This window comes from Dryobates pubescens, chromosome 19, assembly GCF_014839835.1.
Source record: "Dryobates pubescens isolate bDryPub1 chromosome 19, bDryPub1.pri, whole genome shotgun sequence".
Lineage (NCBI taxonomy): Eukaryota > Metazoa > Chordata > Aves > Piciformes > Picidae > Dryobates > Dryobates pubescens.
In genome coordinates, this window is record NC_071630.1 from 9,768,678 (window position 1) to 9,783,879 (window position 15,202).

Genomic DNA, 15,202 nt, shown 5'->3' on the forward strand with positions numbered 1-15,202 from the left:
TTGCTGCTGAGATTCAGCTCAGCTCAGCAGGTACGTTAGGTTACTTGCTTTATCTTTGCTCTTTCATAGCTAAATTGGAGCCCAGCAGCTTGGAATGTATAACCCACTGTGAGCTTTGCTCTGCAGCTATGCCACCAGTTCTTTCTTCATTGATGAGGCTGGTTTGCATTGGAGTGACTGCACTATAGTGTAGACAGATCAGAACCAGCTTTTAAAAGCTGATTTGTACTTCCTCGCAATAAAGTTGCATAAGCAGAGTTCAACATGAACTGCAGAAGATCCAGAGAAATGTTTAAGAGATTAGCCTTCCCTTGTTTCAGTCCACATGGGGTCTGATCATGGCTAGTTTGTGTGGCATCTAGCTTGAAACTAGTCACAGCAGCAGTGTCACGGCAATAACATGAGTTCTCTCCTCAGGAGTCAGAGTGATGAGGAGAAGAGAATTTAAGAGGAAGGTGACCTAACAGATATGTGAGGATATTAGGAGAGGAGAAGGAGGGTTTCTAGTGTGGCAGGATGATACCATGTGAAAGAGTTTACTTCAGCAGTGGGAGACAGAAGATATTCTTGGACACTCTTAAGGATAGATACAGAAGGAAACTGAGGTAATGCTTTGCAGCCAGGGCAAAATATTTTGTTTTTTTCCCCTTGCTTTCTCTTTTTCTGAACCAGTCTGGTTACATGGGCTTGTCTCTTTGAATAGACCAAAGCCAAGGAATCACCTCTGACCTGGCGCTTTGCATGTAAAAGAAGTCCAGTGGGCTGTAGCTCCCAGTGTGCTGTGTAGCTTTTGTACACTTGGGTTTCAAGTTCTTCTGTGATGTGGGTTTGTAGCTTTTGCACAGCAAAGGAGACTTCTGCCTTTTTTTTTTTTTTTAATGAATTCAGCTGCATACCTGTTCTTACAGTTGCCAGAAATCATATGACACTGAGAATGTTAACCCTTCCTCTTCTATGTCTGTTACTTTACTGTGATTTTGGTCTTTATCTGGAACATGAATTTTTATCTAAGGTGTAATTCAGTGTAGAAAGGTACATGCATTTCCTCTCATTTAAGCCTTTTCCTAAAGCAAAATAAAGCATTTTGTTTCATTGTGTGAATGAGACTTTGTTATTGCAGGAAATAACACCATTTTGCAGACAGCTTGTGGCATTGTGCAGCTGGCTTCAGTGTGAGCTGAGACACCATTTCAAAACTGTGTTTTCTAAACTGGCCAGAGTGTTAAAGGGAACAGTACCATCCTTTACTGGATACACCTTCTAATGTATTTTGAAAAACTGTCCCTGCAGTGGGGCTATGTTGGCAAGATCGTGAAGCAAATCCAAATGTTAGGGTAGAGTAGCTGTGGCTGCCAGTGTATCTGCTGAAGAGATTTAATCTGTTGTGTTTGGGTTGTGTCATCACTACAAGGCAATGTGGTTAGGACCAAGGGGACATGCACTGTAGAGCTGGGCAGTTTTTCGTTCTCTTGACAGATGATTTGTGTCTTTAGAAAAAGTCAGGCAAGTAGTTTGGAGTGAGTTTCATTGTGTTCAGTGTTGCAGTTTCTAGGAAGGTTAATTGTAAAGGTTAGGCTTCCAGGCAAGTCCTGTTTCACAGGTTGAGTTTTTTTCCAGTGGTAATGAAGCCCCAGCTCTTTGTTTTGGCTTACACTTGTCTAGCTAGAGGAAATTTCTTGTGCTTGGTGTTTAGGGTACAAACAGAGTGCTCATTCCTGCTCCTAAAAGTAGTGTTTTTTTCCAGAGGTCTGGCGACAAGGCGGAAAGCCAGGAATTTCCTGAGTTCTAATCTGGCTTTGGCTTGGACTTTGGCTAAGTTCCTTCTTACTTTGCCTCTTTCCCTCTCTACACAATGGAGATGAGAATATTTTACAGGGTAGCTGCTAGTATGGACACTGTAGAGCAGAATTTTACTTTTGTGTAGGTGCTAATTGTCTGTTGCTTCCAGGTGACTGTTCTGCCCCTGTGTTTGTAGCAAGTTAGTGGCTTATGAATTGCATTATAGGTCACAACAATTACCATAGCCTTGCTTCCTTGAGTACTGCTGGCGTTGCATTGATATTTATGGGCATTTGCAGTAGGACCCATATATTGTGCCTGTCCTCCCTTGATTTTTTGCTGCTTCCCCTCATCTTCCACTCTAGGACTTGTGTGCCCTTCACATATCCCACTGTAAGGCTTTGTCTTGCTGAGACCTCACATCAATGCCTACCCATAATACCCAGAGTTTGAGACACTGGCTAGAACGCATGACCTAATGTTCCTTCTTTGCTATCCAAAGACAAACTGAATAGCAGGTGGCTGAAATGGGGCTGCAGGAGACAGCTGAGTTGGTGTACCAGCTTGATGCTACATAATGGATTAAGTCTCTCCTTTTCCTCTGCCATCTCTATGTGCTGCTAAAAAGGCACTCCAGCCCCTATTTCTGTTCTGGCTATGATGGTGATCTGGGCATGAGGTGAACTGTGTGACCTCAAGAAGCCAGCGTAAAACTTGTTCTATCACTATTTTGGACGCATACTTTTCTGCTCATCTTGCAAATTGAATCAAATTAGCAGAAAATTTGAGCATCATAACTAGCTGATGGAAACAGTGGGACCATAGTAACAGGAAAATGGAGTAGAGCACTAGGAGCTATGGTTGCATCTTGTAACAGCAGTGAGTTGTACCTATGGTACATTTAAAGCTTTTGGACATCCACCTTGTTTAGAAACTATCCCTCTTTCTGTTCATGCAGCAGTTACAGTAGCATTCCCCTACCTCCTATTTACATTTTGATTGTAAGTATAGTAAATATTTTGAGCTTCTGTGAGCTTGCAGTGGAGGATGCTATGCCAGCAGCATCTAGAACACTGCAATAAAAGCTAAGATTGATGAGATGACTGGAAGACATGAAGGAAATGGAGGATTAAAAATGAGCAATTCACAAGTTTGTTTCTAATACAAAATCTTCCTCTATCAAAAGAAGTATGGTGTATACTGCATACATGATTTGATGTGTGCCTACATAGTTTGTGTGGCCAGGAAGTGTTGCAGCAGTTAATAAATTTAGCTTTGTATGTAAGTATTGCTTAAATACTTGGTGTATGTAAACACTGTGTTGCTTAAAATCTGACATAAGAGAAAATCTAAATTTTGTTTCAAAGGCCTTGCTGTTACCTAGAAAGCTTTGTTGCTGGAAGTGTTTCTGGTTTATCACTGAACATTCATAGCACAGGCACAGGCTGGCTGTAGAGATTGTGGAGTCTTCTCTAGAGACTTTCAAAGCCAACCTGGATGTGTTCCTGTGTGGCCTGCCCTAGGTGATCCTGCTTGGCGGCGGGGCTGGACCTGATGATCTCTGGAGGTTCCTTCCAACTTCTAATGTTCTGTGATTCTGAAACTGTGAAAAGGGTCGGCAGGTTCATGTAAATGGACCTGGATGGCAGTCCTCTCTGGCAAGACTTGGTTGTGAGAGGAGGATGAGGCCTTGTTCAGATGTTGCGGAAGGGAAGAGAGTCTGTTGCTGTGAATCAGTTTTAGTATCCAAGTGAATAACAGCTGAAGTGAGATGAGCCATGCCCAAAATGTTTGAATAGTCACATATTTGTGTTGAGAGAAAACCTTTTAGTAGCTGACTAAATGGAGCACAACTGTGGATTTTTTGCTATGTTTTTCTTTCTTCTTTTTTCCCCCAGTATCAGTCTTAGAGAGCTGAAAACTATCCTTCCTCAAGTAAACTTCAAAGTGAGCAGCGTGAAGTTCTTGAAGGATAAATTTGCGGTAATTGCCTGATAACTTCTCTGTTTGGTATCATCTGATAGGTGTCATTAATTCTTTTCAGGGTACTGTGTGTGTGTTTGCCTCTTACCTTGTACAGTTAAATAAGTTGTATGGGTTAGTTTCTCACCTTGGCTTTGCCTGTGTCTAAGGCTCAGAGAAAATGTAGTCTTAAATGTTCCAAAGCCATTGCTGGGTTTTGAGCTTCCTGTGCAAGTGCATAGGAAACTGTTTTATGTTCAAGATAACATTCACATATAAGAAACAATTTTTTTGCAGTATGATCAAGTAATTGCCTCTTCATTTCAACTCGTGGTAATAACTCATAATGGTTGTTTCCATTAGAATCATAGAACTATGAAGGTTGGAATTCCTACAGGAATTTTAAATATCCCCACCTTTTCCTGCTTTCCAGCTCTCCACCCTTAAAGCATACACTCTTGCTTCTGTTGCTCCAGCTAACAATGACTAAATGAGGCATTGTTGCACTCAGTAACCTAGTGGAAATGGAGCCTGGGTACAAAATGCAAGACCAGAGATGTGGGCTAGGAGCACTGTGTCACAAACCAAGAATCTGTTTACCATTTTGTGTTTTTAAAATAAATAAGATCTCAAGTGCTTAAAACAAGTGGAGCTGGGGTAGAACAGAATGCATGAGAGAGTGGCAGCTGGAGTAAGAGTTGCTTCAGAGTAGCTGCCATTGAGTGGAAGAGTAGCTTCCATTTGCTGTGGAAATGCAGTTCAGGGAATTCTAAATTTAATGTTTGCTACATTCTGTTGTAGGAAATAGGTGCTAACAAGGAAGAGCTTACTTTTGAACAATTTCATTTGTTCTACAAGAAAATCATGTTTGAACAACAGAAGTCGGTAAGCTTCATGCTATTAAACTCCTTCAGCTGAATAAAGACTGCTGACTTAATTCTCAAAACTTTCTGTTTGTTACTTATTTTCTTCATTCTTGTAACAGCAAAAAGGTATAATGCTGTATTTGATGTGTAGATAACAGGCACCATCAGCAATTGGCTTAAGAAGAGAAGTCATTCACATTGCTTCATGTTGCTTCTTTTGTGTTGGCAGTAGAGATATGCACAGATATAACGGGGTTTCTAGCAAGAGCTTCCTGTGAGTTTGTTCAGGATGCAGAATGTAGAATTGTGAAGCTTGACTGATCTCTTTACTGAGAGGAGTAGGGCTTTGCCATGCTTGTATTATTCTTCTGTTGCTAAGAATACCATGTAAATCACAGGGATGTATCCTCAGTAACAAATAACAGCTGTTCGCATTGTCTCTCATGCTTGGAGATTACCAGTGGTGAGTCCATTACAAGACATCCTTGGGGGCCATGAAGGCAGTGGAATTACACTTGAGTTAATTTACATGGGCAACTTCCTGACTAATGTTTCCATGTAGTCATTGCACAGATTCATGAAGCTGGTGGAAAGTGCATGCACTTAGCAAGTCTGAAAGTTAGGAAACTTTTAAAACTGTGTGAAAACATATAATTTGAAATTGCTTGCATAAATGTCTTTATTGCCAGCATGTGTTAACTGTTGATTCAACTTGCAGCTGCTGAAGTAGAAGCTTTGATAGTCAAAGTCAGTGCTGTTTCTTTTGCCAAAAGAGCTTTCTTGTGCTTCTTAAAACTAATGCTGAAATTACTGTGAAGTAATAAAGAATCCCCATTTACTGATAGGGTTTGGTCATGAAAGTTTAGCTGATTAGCTTGAGCTAATCAAGAGTTGAATAGTAAAACACAGAATAAGGAGACTATCTGACTGCCTTAAACTCTTGTTATCACTCCTCGTGGATCATTTCAGAGAAACTTCTCAATTTGCTCAACAATGGCTTTGGGTCAGCTGATAGGTTTCATGTGATCTGTAACTATGCTGTGCCAAGCTGGAAGCAATTCAGGGTTTATAGTCACATGACCGAATGTGATGGATTATATGTAATTCTGTGGTTTCTGGGATATCAAACAATAAAAGCTTCCCAGAAGGTGTATGTGGTACCTTATCAGCAGCAAGTTTTTTGCCTGAGAATTGTGTGTGTTCACACTGAAAGGCCTGGAGCTTGTATACAACTTCTCTAGAGAAGACACACACATCTATTACACCTTCCCAAACCAGTGAACATTACTATGTAGAATTAGCTAGAAAATGTCATGTTCTTCTATCATTTATATTTTCTCCCTTTTTTGTGTTTGTTTTGTTTGTTAATTTTCCTTTTTTTTTTTTTTTTTTTTAAGATTCTTGATGAATTCAAAAAGGATTCCTCTGTGTTCATTCTTGGGTGAGTCTCTTCATTTGTATTGTTTTTTTCCACATTTCCACCATTTTAGCACTGCAGGATAGTTTTTTTTTAATTACATCACACTTTTTTTGTTCTGATGCTTTAGCAAGTGAAAAGTAAGTTTACATATTTTTATATTCAGAAGGGTGAACCTAGCCTGGATATACATCCTGAATATCATTTGATAAATGTTTTTCACTTTCTGACTACAAAGATGGTATGGACTTGAACAAGTGAACTTGCCAGTCCTCTTATTTACTGAACAGAACTATGAAGGGACAATTTGATGGAGAAATTTTAACTTCAGTCTGAGCAGTGGTGTGGTGGACAGGCTTTGCCTAGACTTCAGCAGAAATGCTGATAGCAACAGTTTCTGTATCTGTCACTTGTTGAACTTGAAAATTTAAGTAAGTACAGCTAAATTTTAAAGGCGTAGCCTAAAGCTACCACAAGAAGGACACAGGCATTGCTAACATTTTGACTGTGAATTAAATCAGTTTTCCTCAGTTTTGAATGTTTCACTAACAGAATAAGGAAGTTGCTTAAAAAGTTTGCTCTGAATGTACCATGTATTTCCTTAGCCTTTGGTCACGCCATATGAATTACACTTTGTGAGACTGCTTAAAAGCATAGGTTTATCAAGGCTGAGCAGGCTATAAATACCTTATTTGTACAAGTCAATGCAGAATTTCTCTCCTACAGAGGGAAAGTAGTTGTGCCACTTTTGGTTGGTGCATCTGTGCCTTGACTCCTTTTCCAGGAGGTTTTGATTTATCACAGTAGATCATCTGAATAATACATGGAAGGAGTTATTTGTGGCTCTATGTTAATTTAAAGGAGCAGTGTCTCCATATGCCTCAGCTACACAACAGCTCTGTTAAGTGAATGCTGCTCATTTGCTACAAAGCAGTGAGCACAGATTCGGTAGTGTTCCCAATGAATCACTACCAAAAGTACATCAGGAATCCAGGAGTCTGTATTCAAAGGCTCAGAATACAGTAATTAGATAATACAGCATTACAAGCCTAATCTAAATTCCACTGAAGCTCTGAAAAATTTCTTGTGTCAGCACATTTAGACTGTGAATCCAAGATACAAATCCATGTAATTTTGTGCTATAACATCTGATGACATTTGCTCTCTTGTTCATTTCTCCTGCTTCTTTTTTTCTATAGGAATACTGACCGTCCAGATGCTTCAGCTGTTCATCTCCATGACTTCCAGAGATTCCTGCTACATGAGCAGCATGTGGGTTACAGAAATTCTGAGGTCTTTTTCTTGAGGTTGTCTCACAGAATTCTATGCTCATTAAAAAGAAAAGTGATGTGTCATAGAATATGATTGATGTCAGCTGTGATACTAAGCCTTGGGAAGATTTCTCTCTCTTTGTTACCACTGACATTCACAAGAACTATTATTTTTAATTGATATAAAGACTAGATGCACTGAGAGGATGAGCAGGAGGACAGAGTAAATAAGGTCTTAAGGTTTTAACAGGTCTCCATTTAGTCATGTAGATAAACAGGCAGTGCTAGAAATAATCACTGGATGTATGTCAAAGACAACAGCCTGGCCTGGTTACCACTGTCATCAAAGGTACACCTGGGGTAATGCCTTGGCCATGGCCCCATTTTAGCAGCTCTTACATAAAAAGCTGAGCTGACTGCCTGCATTCAAGTCAAAGGTAATTTTCTGTTGAATAGAGCCAGTTCAGTGTTGCATGCCAGCAAGCAGAGAACGATGGAGGCACAGACTGGAACTGTGTCTTCATAGTCTCCTACAATGTTACTTAGCAGAGACACCATGGGGAAAAAGCTGTGGTATCTGCTAGTTGCTGCTAAGCTCCAGGTTTGTGAGTGTGACTAAAAAGTGAGACCTACGCTTCCTGTGTAAGCCTGCTACTTTCTTTTTTCTCCCTGTTTCTCTGTTAAAGGGACATTCAGATTGCATTTAGAAATGAGAGATTGTAGTTAAGGCATAGTCTTCATAGAGTCCAGCTTTTTCCTCTGTGTGTGCACTCATATGTGTACATAGCTAGTATGTGTCTTGTGGGCCTCCAGGCTATACAAAAGTTCTTAGATGGCGATCACATTTTTTTCCCCCTTAGACATCACAGAGGAAACTCTCAAGATATATGGATACAATAAAATATATTGACGTAAACTAGCCAGATGAGAAAGAAGTAGATCACATTTGTAGGTCTCTTTGCTCCTTATTTGAGTTTATGTAGAATCAGACCACTTCTAAAGGTTTCTTCCTACTGTATTATCTGAAGGAATCTTGGGCACAAGATCTCACTAAAGTCCGAGAACGAATGACGAAGTTTATTGATGACACTATGAGAGAAACTGCTGAACCCTTCCTCTTTGTTGATGAGGTAAGCTAGTGATATTTTCTGATAGTGCCTTATGGACTTTCTTTCACTGCTAGTTCTTAGTTTGTGAATTGCATGGCAGATCCTCTAGGCTTCTCTTCCTAGATTACTAAGTTTATTTTAGTCTTGTGTGGTACAAACATTTAAGTCCAGTCTCTCTCTTTGTATTGTAGTTCCTCACTTACCTGTTTGCAAAAGAAAACAGTATTTGGGATGAGAAATATGATTCAATAGATGCACAAGACATGAATAATCCTTTGTCCCACTACTGGATTTCTTCCTCTCATAACACGTAAGTTACTGAAAGCAACCTAGCATGTGTTAAGAAAAAGTAATACTTCTAAATTATGCTAGAAATACAATGCATGGATGTGTGAAACCTTCTTAAAGCGTGATGTACATGTGGCAAATACAATTTTGGGGCCTCTGTTTCCCCTGCTTCTGAAGGTCTTAGAAGTTTTGAGATAGAACCAAGCTCAGCTGTCAGAAAACCCAAACCCTGAATCCTGTTACAAAACAAAAAGTAAGTCCTGAGCTGAAACTGTTAAAGCCTTTCTGCTCCCAGAAATGAAAATTATTGAAGGAGCTTCCTTTTTTCCCCAGTCATCAGCAGCCTTGTTGAGCTAGTGTCAACATCAGTTGTACCTGAACATAAGAATACCAGGAGGAGCCCACTTGTCCTGTGGGAGAATCCCATACTGTTAGTGCAATCTGAAGGGCAGTAAAATTGTTGCCTTGGGAAATGAGGCAGTGATGTGTACTATTGATGGATAGTTTGACATTTTACAGTGGCACAAAGTGGAAAACATTTGGTCCTGAGCAGGAAAGGAGTATGGAGACCTTAAATTAGCAAGTCTGCTGATCAGGACTTGGCCTTTTCCTGGATGACAAGGATTAGAGCAGATGGAGGTGGCTGAGGCAGAGGAGGGCTGGAGTTTGCTACCTGTACTCTTCTTTTTGCTACCTGTACTCCTCTTCTTTTAAGTTTGTTTTACAGACAGAACTTTTAAGGTCTGGGGACTGTAGAATGTTATACTTAGCAGCTGATTTCTGTAGTTTGTGTCTGAAGTGTCAGTGACAAGTCCTTTTCCTTGTCAATCTGTGATGTGAGCTGTTTAGCCAAAGTAGGAACCTATGTGAGAATGAATTTAAAGATTATTCAAACAAATAAGATCTACTTGCCTAGCACTATAATGAAAAGAAAGAAGGTGTAAAGAGAGGGAGGAAATAAAATATTGCAGGAAACAAAATAAAGTGGATGTGGATATATGGGTATATTTGGTAGTATAGGGTGTGTTACCACTTTAAATACTCTACCTATCCCTCCAGCATAATTATGGCTCTGCACAATGAGGTTTTGTTCTGTTTCAAAGCTCATGACATGCTCTCCAGAAATGAGTCAGCTAGAGTTGGCTGATATTTAGATTGAGCCCTTAACCTGCTGTAATTTGATCCATTCAAAAATGTGATGGCATTGGGTTCAGCAGAGTCTGGTTCTTCCATCACAAATTAGAACAAAAAAAGAAAACTGAAAAATCAAGACACATTCTCCATGATTGGAGAAAAAATGTTGCCCAGTAAGCATGTGGGAAATGATTGAAATTGACTGCCTGTCTTTCACAACTCTCTTTTACTCCTTAGATATTTGACAGGAGACCAGCTTCGAAGTGAATCCTCCACAGAAGCTTACATCAGGTGCCTTAGAATGGGATGTCGATGTATTGAGTGTGAGTAGAGTCCGTGAAATGGTTTGTAAAATGATGTACGTGCTGTTTACCAAGAAAAAAGAACTGAAATCAAGAACTAGTTTGTTTTCTGAAGTTGAAGTAGTCATATAAAAACCACTAATTCCCTAAATTGTTTTCCTTATGCCTCACTATTGCTCTCTTCAATTGTTCTGATCCTTGTTCCCATGGAATTTTAAGAAGGTCTTTCTAAATTATATCTCACTGTACACAAAAAATTCAGTCTTGTATTTAATACATGAAAGCATAGGATTTAAATTGGGATTACTTGTATAGCATAGATAGATGGTTTATTTGTCTTCATTGTAATGCAGACAAGCCCAAGGCACAGAGTAATGTGGTGCCATTTGTCATCCTGATTAACTTGCTTGTAAACCAGTTGATGTCTTTGTGCATTTGTTCTTCGCTGTGTGTTTCTTCATCCCTGTGCTTCTGTACCTTATAGAAAAGTTTAACTTCAGTGTCATTTTTCCCCCAGTTACTTTATAAAACTATTTGCTGCTGCCTGTTCAATTTAGCAAATGCAAAATCAGAGTTTCAGGACTAAAATTAACAAAAGAGATAAGCATCAACTTGCCACTTGTAGGAGTGTATTTATCCCTGGAAAATTACTGTAGACTAGTAGACTGACAATATAGCTGCCTGAATTCATTATTTCCAGATTCCCATGTGACGATGCTTTGGGAAAATTTTATATTGCGTTTTATTTGCATTGTTCTTACTTAAGTGAACCTAATTTCCTCTGTGAGAGGTGTAAATTCATCTAATAGAGTGCTTTGTTAGAACATTACAGTCTATGACTCAGTATGTGGAACACTGAAGATTTGGATGTATTTATTCTACTAGAGTTATTCAAGTAACTCCTTGGTCTCTTCCTTTTTTCCACTGCTTGTCTTTCCTAGTGGATTGCTGGGATGGTCCTGATGGAAAACCCATCATTTACCATGGATGGACCCGGACAACAAAGATCAAATTTGATGATGTTGTACAGGCAATCAAAGATCATGCCTTTGTTGCATCTCAGTAAGATTTGATTTATTTTCCCTGAGTCTGTTTTCATATGCTTAGTTCTTCCTGAACTAATTTTCTCTATAATCTAGAGCAAAATGTAATAGGAGAACAATGACATTCCAGTAGTCTTCATTATTGGCAAACGTGGGTCTTGAATAGATTCAGTTTTGAGAAAAAGCAAATTCAAAGCTCATCTGTAGATGAAGTTGCTGGGGGATGAAGGACAGCCAGAAAGAATTCTACAGATACAATTGCAACAAAAATAAGATTAAGAAAAAAGTGAGCCTGCTGCTGAATTGGACAGGAGACTTAGTGACTGCTGAAGGCTGAAATACTCAATGCTTCCCCTGCTTCAGTTTTCAATATTGGGGCCAGAGCACATGATATCCAAAGGGAAGCTCACAGAACAGTTTGTTTAGCTTCAAGAAGATCTTAATGAAGGAGTCTGGTTACTGTCTTCCACTACTGAGTAGATAATTATAGAAAAGATGAAGCCAAACTCTTCTCAGAGTGCATGTGAAGGAAAACAGACACAATTTTGAAGGCAGGAGAAACAAACATTCACATAATAATGCTTTAGCACTGAAACTGTGCCCAAGGAACTCAGAAAGAATCTTGGTCCTTGCAGTGTACAGAAAAACCCTGATCTAACCTAGAAATTTGGCCTTTCCAAAGAAGGGGTTTAGACTAGATGGCCTCCAGAGCTCCCTTCTTACCTTAACAATTCTGTCATTGCACATCTGTTATCTGTTGACTTTTGTCATCTTGTTTGCTTTAAGCATTTTCTTTAATCTGCACAGAGTGAGAGAGGGTCCTGTTTTCCTTGTCTTGCCAGGATTTACTTGCCTTGCCTTGCAAAAAGAAATTGTGTTCATTCACCTTTGTTTCCTCCTTCAAAGATACCCAGTCATTCTGTCAATTGAAGAGCACTGTAGTGTGGAGCAGCAGCGACACATGGCCAGAGTGTTCAAGGAGGTATTTGGTGATCATCTTTTAATGAAACCTATTGAAGCCAGTGCAGATCAGCTACCATCACCAACCCAGCTAAAGGAAAAAATCATCATCAAGGTAGGCTTGGTGTGCTGGTAGGATAGGAAAACTGGGGCAGCAGCCAATAATGCGAGCTCTGATTTCACAGCTTAGCTGTTAGTTTCTGTTGAGAGACAAGAAATTCCTAGTAATATTTTGCAATTTTTTACAGAGTCCTGTAAAAACTATATATTACACTGTTTGCTGTTGGTTTTCTTTGCAATAAGTGCTGCTAGTTCAAGTGCCAGATTGAATGTCAGCTCTTTTCTAAAGGTCTTCCAGCTCCTGAAATGTCACTGCTAAATTTCAGCCAGGGTTCACTGCTACAGATGCTTTCAGATTGTGACTATACATACAGATGCTCTACTCAGAACTGTTGTGCAGCAGCATGAGGCAGATAACTAAAAGAAGGTTTTTTCAGACTGAAATTGCAATAGAAAAACAAAATTAGGTGGAGAATCTGAGGGCTGCTCATGATCTCTGTAGTAAAATAATAATTACTTTTGACCATGCTCCACTTTTCCAGCTCTTGTAAGAGTGCTGCATCCTACCTATTAAACTTCTGAAGAGAGGAAGTAAGGGTAGATAGAAATAAACATATAGCTTTTGAGTGGAAGACTGGAATCTCTTTCTTTAAAATTTGTATCTCACAATAAAGGTTAAAAATTTAGTAGAGATACCACTCAAACAATGAAGAGACAAATGCATAAAAGCCTTGTGGAACAGCTGTTGTTATGGTAGTGACAGAAGAAGGCTGTGCAATGGAGGGAAATATTTCCAGTAATACTGAGTATGCCAAAATATTGTGATCAATTTCATGTATGAGTCTATGTGAGTGTATGAATGTGGTGGGTCTTTTTGTTTTTAAGCACAAAAAACTGGGGCCAAAGGGAGACATTGATGTGAACTTAGAAGACAAGAAAGAAGAAAAAAAGCAACAAGGAGAACTTTACATGTGGGACACAATAGAGCAGGTATCATTTCTGTGGCCTTTGTTACAGTTTGTTACTGGGTTATGTAATAATGGAAATGTACATGAATTTTCTCAGTATCTGTGTAAGCAATATTGTCAATTGAACAGAATGTGGGGAAGAAGGTTTGTCTGTTTTTCCACCTTGTTTTGAAAATGGTTAGTGACTTAACCAATGTCTTGTCAATGTTAAGATGTGGAGTTGCTGGAATGTGTCTAGAGAAGGGCAACAAAGCTCGTGAGAGGTCTGGAGAACAAGCCCTATGAGGAGAGGCTGAGGGACCTGGGGTTGCTTAGCCTGGAGAAGAGGAGGCTCAGAGGAAACTTTATTGCTGTCTACAGCTACCTGAAGGGAGGTTGTAGCCAGGTGGGGGGTTGGTCTCTTCTCTCAGGCAACCAGCACCAGAACAAGAGGACACAGTCTCACTCTGTGCCAGGGGAGGTTCAGGTTGGATGTTATGAAGAAATTCTTCCCATCAAGAGAGATTGGCCATTGGAATGTGCTGCCCAGAGAGGTGGTGGAGTCACCATCACTGGAGGTATTTAAGAAGAGACTGGATGGGGTGCTTGGTGCCATAGTTTAGTTGATTAGATAGTGTTGGGTGATAGGTTGACTTGATGATCTGAAAGGTCTTTTCCAACCTGTTTAATTCTATTCTATTCTATGCTATTTTATTCTTTTTAATGGTTTTAATATCTCTTAATTTTCAGAAATGGACTCGGCACTACTGTGCTATTGCTGATGAAAAGCTTTCATTCAGTGATGACATAGAACAGAATGCTGATGAAGATTTATCAAAGGTGATAGCTGTGTTTTGGTTTTTAGGCATGTTTTTCTTAATTCTCTCATCTTATTTCAGTGTTTGCCGATGCCTGTTTTTTATGCTGATGTGGAAATTATGCAGGATCTATATCAGATAAGAATTGTATTTGGAGACAAAAAAATTTAGAAAGGGTTTTATCCAAGCTACTCCAGTTAACTCTGTTGCTAATGAAATAACTTTTTCCCTTGACTAATTGAGGACTTGCGAAGAGGAGTACAAAGACAAGAAAATAGTTTGATACTTAAAAGCTAACGCATTCATTGACAAAGTCTTTATATGCCTCTGCCTAAGTATATTTGCTATTCTCAAACTAGGCAGTATGATGAACTAAAGTTTGTGGTGGTAGTACAGCTCAGCTCTTACACAGTGCATGCTGATCATTTCACATTTGCAAAGTGTTTATCACAGGTGAGCATGTGTTATGTGGCTGTTGTGCATGATGAAGAAGAAACATGAGACTCATTAAAGGTTGCAATAGCAGTGATGTTCAACAGGGTTTCTTGTTCTGACCTTTTGGGGTTCCATGCATGCTCTTTTCTTGCTGACATGTATGAAAATAGTTCAGAGATCTCTCTGCACATGCAGAACATCTTACCCACTCACCTAGATGTTAATGTGAGTGGAATTATTAATGTGTAAGGAAGAGCACAGATGAATCCTAGAAAAAACTGATTAAAAACTGTAAATTAGCAGTAGAATGTTTTGCCTTGAAAAACTGCTGCATTCTTTCTTTTCTTCCCATTGCATATTTGAGTAAGGCTGAAGTTTGTCACTGCTCCAAAGAAGTGGCTTGACAAGGGTGGGGAGTCAAGTGAGAAAGTGATCAGAAAGAGAGTTCAGGGCAAGGAAGAGCTGAAATCCTGAAATCCTAGATTGTTATATCCATAACAAGTACTTTGTTTCAGAGCCATAAAATTAGAAATGCATTATAAAATTTCTTACTTTCTGGTCTAGGAGGTGAAACGCACTGAACTGCACTTAAAAGAGAAATGGTTCCATGGGAAAATGAAAGAGGGAAGAACAACTGCTGAGAAACTGCTCCAAGAATATTGTGCTGAAATGGGTGGCAAGGATGGGACATTCCTAGTTAGGGAAAGTGAGGCTTTCCCTAACGATTGCACCTTGTCATTCTGGTATGGTGATTGCAATAAAAATTCTCAGTGGGTCTGGGTTTCTTTTATGGCATTGAACAAAAAGGGAT

The 15,202-nt window shown here is 39.4% G+C and overlaps 1 protein-coding gene across 1 annotated transcript in view; it reads left to right on the top strand.

The window, feature by feature from the left end:
- The window catches only part of PLCG2 (phospholipase C gamma 2), a 54,079-nt gene that overhangs the window by 16,502 nt on the left and 22,375 nt on the right, over nucleotides 1-15,202 (top strand). The window contains exons 5-16 of the mRNA XM_009901143.2: nucleotides 3,678-3,762; nucleotides 4,543-4,626; nucleotides 6,005-6,048; nucleotides 7,224-7,296; nucleotides 8,324-8,425; nucleotides 8,596-8,714; nucleotides 10,064-10,149; nucleotides 11,070-11,190; nucleotides 12,078-12,246; nucleotides 13,077-13,181; nucleotides 13,889-13,978; nucleotides 14,956-15,134. Of these exons, the coding sequence (XP_009899445.2) occupies nucleotides 3,678-3,762; nucleotides 4,543-4,626; nucleotides 6,005-6,048; nucleotides 7,224-7,296; nucleotides 8,324-8,425; nucleotides 8,596-8,714; nucleotides 10,064-10,149; nucleotides 11,070-11,190; nucleotides 12,078-12,246; nucleotides 13,077-13,181; nucleotides 13,889-13,978; nucleotides 14,956-15,134 (1,257 nt within the window). The remainder of the gene's footprint in view (nucleotides 1-3,677; nucleotides 3,763-4,542; nucleotides 4,627-6,004; nucleotides 6,049-7,223; nucleotides 7,297-8,323; nucleotides 8,426-8,595; nucleotides 8,715-10,063; nucleotides 10,150-11,069; nucleotides 11,191-12,077; nucleotides 12,247-13,076; nucleotides 13,182-13,888; nucleotides 13,979-14,955; nucleotides 15,135-15,202) is intronic.